General features: G+C 41.5%; 1 protein-coding gene across 1 annotated transcript; it reads right to left on the bottom strand.

Annotated features, from left to right (window-relative positions):
- Positions 1–2,441: 2,441 nt before the first annotated feature.
- LOC126273138 (ejaculatory bulb-specific protein 3-like) lies at positions 2,442–6,776 on the bottom strand. The gene is made up of 2 exons (XM_049976595.1): positions 6,542–6,776; positions 2,442–2,861 (listed from the first exon to the last, which is right to left on the bottom strand). Exons 1-2 carry the CDS (start codon positions 6,735–6,737, stop codon positions 2,671–2,673), a joined length of 387 nt encoding a protein of 128 aa, XP_049832552.1. The 5' UTR covers positions 6,738–6,776; the 3' UTR covers positions 2,442–2,670.
- Between the last annotated feature and the right edge of the window lie 311 nt (positions 6,777–7,087).

The following is a 7,087-nucleotide window of genomic DNA, read 5'->3' as shown; positions in this document are numbered from 1 at the left end:
TAGCAGCCTCCTGCGTGTAGTGGGCGCCTGATACATTCAGCAGAATCCGAAACCCCACCATAGTAGGGCGCAAGTCGAGGAATCTGCAGCCTACAAGGTCACAGAACCGTCTGAGCCTCTGCTTCAGACCCTCCACTCGGCTCTGTACCAGAGGTCCTCAATTGGTCCTTTCGACTATGCTGCAAATGGTCAGCTCTTCTTACATCTCACAAACAATGCTAGCAGCCTTTACCACTTCTGTCAGCCGCTCAAAACCGAAGAGAATCTCTTCTGAATCAAACTGACACACATCATTGGTACCGACATGACTACTTGATTTGTTGCCTTTTTAACTTTTCCTGTATTGAACGCATCAAGTGCCTTTTTCTCTAACTCTGTTATGCTCCGCAGTGTGCTTCCAGTCATTACAGAGGTACCTTTTCAGGTAATTCTTCCTCACTTTCATGTCTCTAATTTGGAACCAACAGAGTTATTGACTTGAAAAATGGTTTCTCGTATTGTAGTACGCCACTTTTGACATCTTTGCTTCAATCGTATTTATGTCTACTTTCTAACAGGGAGAAATCTTCTACTGCTTTTGCAACTCTGTTGCCATAAGGCTGTACGCTAAGCAAGCCTCTGTTTCCATGTATTATCTCGGTCCTTGATTTGTAACTATAACGTTATACCTTGTCCGGAATATGCTGTTAAAGTCTTTTCATTATTCTGTTCGAAGAGCTAAATCGAAAAAGCACAACTACCTGTTGATTCTGTTCTTTAACTACAGGTTTAACATTGTTTTCCATTGTGAGCTGATTATTCGACGTATTCGACGTATTAATCTGAAAACAGACCGTAGAAAGAAATAGAAAGAAAAAGAATACCCCACTATTTCCTTAATTGGCTACAAACTTGTCTTCTTTGATCCCCAAGTTTTATTACTCATCTTGCTTTCTGTACATATTTTATTCTTCTTGTGGTTCGTTCCTTTCGTATAACTCATATAAACTCTATAAATGCAAGTTAAAATAAAAGACTGTTGATTATTTATGTCACTGCGTGCTTTCTCAGCAACAGGAACATTATATGTAAGCCGTCGCATGTCATCTGAAGTTCGCACACTCTAGCTGGAGCAGTATTCGACTCGTTTTTGGAGTGATATATATTTCGCCGCGACTTCCAGGTAGCTCCGTTGCCAGCAGCCTGTTAAGTATTTTACACTGCAAGGCTACTGTCAGACTGGCGTAGTGTTTAAGAATGTGTCAGTGCGTTAATTACAAGGTAACGTTACCTTACTGAAACAAAACTATTTTCAAGGATTCAAGTGCAGTGATTCAAGGAGTACAGGTGTAGATGGACACTGCTGAACTTCCAGTCTAGAAAGTCAGTAATTCGCTCTAGTCTGTTATCATGCAGCACCAATGATAAATATTTCTTTATTGTTCGTTGCACTTTATCGTATTTATTAAACGATATCATAAGGCAGCCAAGCAAGCTAAAACTATGTAATGTTGTTACAGTGTTTGATTCATTTTCACTCATCTGAACAGTCATACATAGAAATAAGCATAACGTACAGAAGTACAAGTACAGTATCCAAATTAAGAAACACGACCCCGGACAGTTTCCCTACCCTGAGACCAGCTGCTTCGCGTATCTACAACGCGTCTCTATCGAAACGCTTCTTCATATCTCTATAGAAGGCTACTGTTTTCGCCTACAGCCGCTTTCGCTTCGCAGTTGAAGGCTGTCCAAAGCTCTACCAGGTGTCAGGAATTTCCTTAATTTGACTCGACTGTACGAGTGGCCGAGTTGTAAAGAATAAACATAGTAAGACTTCACGCATTATGTGGCAATTTTTCACGCATCTCGGTGTTTATGACATCAATCTCTTGAATTATGTGTCGTACAATGATGTACTTGTGGAGGTACATTCAGCGGGAAATGTTTTGAGAACAGAGATAGTAGAAAAGGAATAATCAATTTGAACTTCAGACACAATACGGTAGTGATTCACACTTCTTGGTGTTTATGACTTCACGTCACCTGAACTATTTGTGGTACAATAATACACTTTTGCATGTGCATTTAGCGGCTTATTTGGACACACTGTGCGAAACTTATTGCAAAAAATGGTTCAAATGGCTCTGAGCACTATGGGACTCAACTGCTGTGGTCATCAGTCCCCTAGAACTTAGAACTACCTAAACCTAACTTACCTAAGGACATCACACACATCCATGCCCGAGGCGGGATTCTAACCTGCGACCGTAGCAGCAGCACGGTTCCGGACTGAAGCGCCTAGTACTGCTCGGACCATCCTAATATTGAACGGTATATCAACAAAGAAATTGTTGACAGGTGAAAGTACTAAATACCTCCGAGCAATTTACTGGTTACGGAATACGGGAATATGGGAATTAGCAATATTTGCTGCATAAATTCAAATCTTACATCTTGCCTTCATTTGTATTAATTTATTATGCTCAAATATGCAGATGCCGATATTTCTAGGTAACATTTCAAAAATCTTATACATAGGTCTTGCCGTAATCAGTTTACAACAAAAGTGAAATTCATACTGCCAGCTGCTGTTGATATTCTTGATTATCTTGGAAATGAAGGGATCGAGGTACGAGACCCCAGATGCATTTGAAGCAGATGTGTTACTTAGACACTGGAACACAGCGTTCACTCGTGGAGTTCCTTTTCGCGCTCCTCGTACTTCTTGCTGTACGTTCCCTCGGGGTCGTACTTGGCCTTCAGCTGCTCCCAGGTGTCTTTCTTGTGATTGATGAGGTGCTTCAGCACTTTCTTCGTGCCGGCCTTCTGCTTCTCGTTGCACTTGGCACACTCGTTACTCAGCGCATCGGGGATGGCTTCTGGAATAAAGAGAGATACATATTTTATGAGGCTAGACGGTCTGGATGATCGGAGAGCAGCACAAAATGTTGATTACTTTCCAGCGCAAACAAATGATTATGTTAGTTTAACCCTCTTGCCGTCGATAAGCTATCTCAAATCTTACTATCACAAAAAACGATGGCTACCTTTAGCGGACATGGATTTGTACCTAATAGACTGCATGACTTGCTGCTTGAATAGAGAATGAAATTACACATACATTGTTATACTAGCTTAAGAATTTTGAATTATGAAATACTAATAGCAGTAGATAAAAACGTAATTCCCTCTCCTAAATTATTGTAAACTGTTATCTTAACCATGAGATTATGCAGGATATCATCTGATGCGCTTCTTGCGGAATTTTGAGATCTTTTATCTAGGATTTATTGCCAGTCCTAAAATTCCGCCCTGATCTAGTCTATGCAGTGGTAAAGACATTGGACGGTTCTTAGTGATGGGAGAGGTTATAATCCCCACCCACCCAGTCAAGAGTTTACATTGATAGATTTAGGCGAATATCGGGATGGTTCTTTCTCATCCATATTCTAATTCTGTTTGTGCACCATCGTGCACAATCGTCACCTTGTCGTTAAACCCTACGTAATCTCCATTTTTGCCCTTCCCAATAGTTCGGTGTCAGGCTATTCGACGTACTCATTAGAGGGCGACTGGCAGTATTAAGACAACGAAAACACTTTGGTAAATGTATTTAGAAATGGTATAGTTTTAAAATTTTATATAATTTAAAACACCAACATCTGTTTCTTTTCAATGAGTTTCAAAATGCCGCGAGTATTAGCTGACAGTTTGTATAAGTGAATAGAAGTACGTTTGTAGAAATACTCAAACATAACTGGATTTTTCCTGTATCACTATTCGTCTAGCGCTGTTAGAAGCAACTTTGCTGTCGTGCCAGATGCCTTTTGTGCTGGCATGAACCTCAGATTTCTTTCCTTGGCTTCTGTCGCTTATCTTCCGTTCAGTAACTGTTCTACTTTTCGCGTTCCTCGAAGTCTTTGAATATGCAGAGAAGGTATCTGTACTATTACAGCTCTTCTAATTCATTTACCTGGAACATTAGACATGGACTTCTTGTTGTAAATCTCTCGCAAATTTCTTTACAAATCTTAAGTTATCTGAATCTTGGGAATTAGTTGTGCTACGTCTGAAAACATCGGAAGTAAGAGATCTTTTCGAACATACGAAGGAAAAAACGTTAATGGTCATATGACAACGTCTCTGCAGGCGCTCTGCTGTGAGCGAAAAGTCAGATGTGGAGGGGGAAGGGTGAAGGGTGAGGGGGGGGGGGGGGAGGAGAGGCTGAAAAATTGTTTCACGACCCTGCTGAAAATTTTCGATCGCTTAGATTTATAGATTCATAATTCACCAACCGGTTGCTTCTGCAAGACTGCTACTAATTCCGCCTCGCTTTCTTATTCAACTGTGCTCTGTTTCCAGTGACCTTCGTGTTGACGAGATGATATATCTTAATGTCGTGTAAGGGAAGAAAAAAAAGGGAACAGTCTGCTTTGAGATTTTGATTTATACAGTTGTTTATAATATTCTGGTACGAGATTATTTTCTTACGGTTCCACCATACAATTAATATTTCAGAAAGGTATCTTGAAATCAGGGTACGCGAAAACAAGTTACAGGAACTTGTTTCGTTTGAAAACAAGTTATCATAGCAGTTACTTGCGAATGGCTCATTAATCATCTGAAGATGATGTGACGGTATTGGATTTGAGAGTTTCAGTGAATGTAAGGAAATTCCTGTGATATATCGCTGATTTAAAAGTTTAGACAAGTGACACCTTTCGATAATTGCAGAGCTGATATCAATCAACTGCATAAGGGCCAGTAGAAGGGAATTGTAACGAGGTCAGACTTTCTATTTAGGCATACGATTCAATGTGTGACACTTCACTGTAGCGGTGAGTACGTCCTCGAGTAGTGCATTGGAATACTAGAGAAAGCCTTCTGGAACCCAGTGTCGCAGAATAGAGTGCCAGAACGAAAATAACGCGGTACTAAATAAAAATTGGGTTAGATCTATTTCTGTATTACATTTGCCAACTTAAATGTTTAACGCAATGGTGAGGCTGAAGACGGGTGCTGCAAAAATTAATCGAGGAAGTTTTGGAAACATTCCTCTGAAATGTCATTATTTTTAGAAACTTGGAAACTTCTACTAACAGGAATCTGCAAGGGTGAAGCGGCAGTAACTTTGGGTAAAGAATAATGGTTTCGGCGCAGAGTTAGGCGCATTCTTCTGCAGCCAGGCGCTTACTGCTTAACAGTGATTCAATTTTTCGCCTTAATGGCGTCATCAGAGGCGGAGAAGAAGTTTTATGAATTGTTCATTCTCAGTAAGAGTCTAGTAACTAACCAAAGTCTGCGACAGCTATGATGAAAGTATACATTCACACTAACGGAGTGCGATGCAAATATTTTGGTCGAACTGAAATCAGAAGCAAATTAAACATTAAAAAGAAACACATCAATATAAAACATATGAAGAATTTCGAACGTTACATATTTATTCAAAACGTTGATGAAATCACTATAAAACAATATATTAATCTTAAAAAGAAACTATTACAACATAAACCTCATATAAGACTCCCACACATCGACCCACCTCGCTCCCTCCTCCCCCCCTCCTCCTCCACACACACGCAAAACAGACTTTATTCATCATATGTGCTGTCAACGTTCCCCTCGGCATTATACTGCACACTTCACCGTTAAACATGCTGTGGTGACTGCTACTCAAAAGAAATAAAAAAAAAAAATTAGACTTTCGTGTAAATTTGGTTCCCATTTAGTGTTTCAACCTGTAACCAGAAAGAGATTTGGCGACTGCGAGGAGTTGCGATGGGTGTAGATACAAAATATTCGCAAAGTTTTACAAAAATCCTTGTCATTTTCAGTGGATGATTTATACTTTTGGTGAAAGAATGTTTAATGACACTTTTCGATTCAAAGTTTCACAGCCTCAGCAGTTATTACTACATCGGGAAATCTGTAGATAGTATGACATTTTTCATGTCGTTTGTATATCCTGTAAATACAAAGCGCTCTAACAATGACGGACGTGTGTGGGCGACGGACTGCTTTTTTCAGGGATCAGCAGAGAAATGTAAACAATAAGTGGAAATTGCAGTGGACGGAGAATGCCAGTATACAGAATGCCCCTAGAAGAATGGTGAACCTTCAAGGCTATTGCAGGAACGATCATTCGAAGCAAAGATGTCTAGTAAAGATTGACTCTAAAATGCATACATTAAGAGCTATGGCACTTACGTCTTCATAGTCGGCAGTATAAAACAAATCTCTTCTACTGCAGGTTCTTAGGATTCCATATTTTGGGAGGAGGTAGTAAGGACCAAGATAATAAAAATTTTTATGTTAAACTTGGGCTCTAAAATGCATACCTTAACAGCTACGAGCACTTGTTCGATAGAAGAGATGCGTTCCACATTAGCGAGGCTGGACAAGTGCTCATACCTCTTAAGGTACGCATTTTGGACCTCATATTTACTGGACTTTTGTGCTTCGAATGGCCACACCTGTCATATCCCTGAATATGACTGTTCCTCCGTGAGGCACCTCGTATTACAGCGTGCAGTGGCGCGCGCGGTGCGACACTTACTCTTGAGCTCCTTGCCGTCAGCGGTGCAGTTGGAATCGCCCTCCTCCAGCAGGCACTGCGCGTACTTGTTGAAGAGGCGTTCGTTGCCCAGGATCTCGTCCAGGTCGACGTTGTCGTACTTGGTGGTGAACTTCTCCTCGGCGGCGGCGACGGCGACCACGGCGAGCGCCGCGACGAGCACCAGGCTGGCCTTCATGTCCGCAGTGAGAGGTTGCTGGCTGCCGTGCGAGAGTCCCCGCCCCGCCGGTCGCCGCCCTTATATACACACCTTACCCCCACCACGTCACGCTCATCTAGCCTGTCTAGGAAGGCAACGTACGTTCACTGTTCCTCGTCGTTTCCCACAGTCCCCAACACCGAACTGCTTCTTGTTATCGGAGAAAACAAGCCTGAAAATTTCCTATACGCTATGGGATCGCCCGTGTTTCGTTCAAAAAGCTGAACAACTTTAAGCTGAGAATTCGTCCGGGTTGCGTAGCTGTGGCCCGTGGAACTCTTCTATTCCTGACGTTTCGTCCAAGGCTACGTCGGACATCTTCGGAGGTG

Source organism: Schistocerca gregaria, chromosome 5 (assembly GCF_023897955.1).
Source record: "Schistocerca gregaria isolate iqSchGreg1 chromosome 5, iqSchGreg1.2, whole genome shotgun sequence".
Classification (NCBI taxonomy): Eukaryota; Metazoa; Arthropoda; class Insecta; order Orthoptera; family Acrididae; genus Schistocerca; species Schistocerca gregaria.
The sequence above is the reverse complement of the archived record's forward strand: the minus strand, read 5'-3'. Positions and strand labels throughout refer to the sequence as shown.

What these genes read in the sequence shown, in the direction of transcription:
- LOC126273138 (XM_049976595.1), bottom strand. Translation starts at nt 6,737, where the DNA reads ATGAAGGCCAGCCTGGTGCTCGTCGCGGCGCTCGCCGTGGTCGCCGTC. An exon ending in TGACGGCAAGGAGCTCAAGA is followed by an intron (nt 2,862 to 6,541) that starts GTAAGTGTCGCA and finishes TCTTTATTCCAG; the next exon opens with AAGCCATCCCCGATGCGCTG.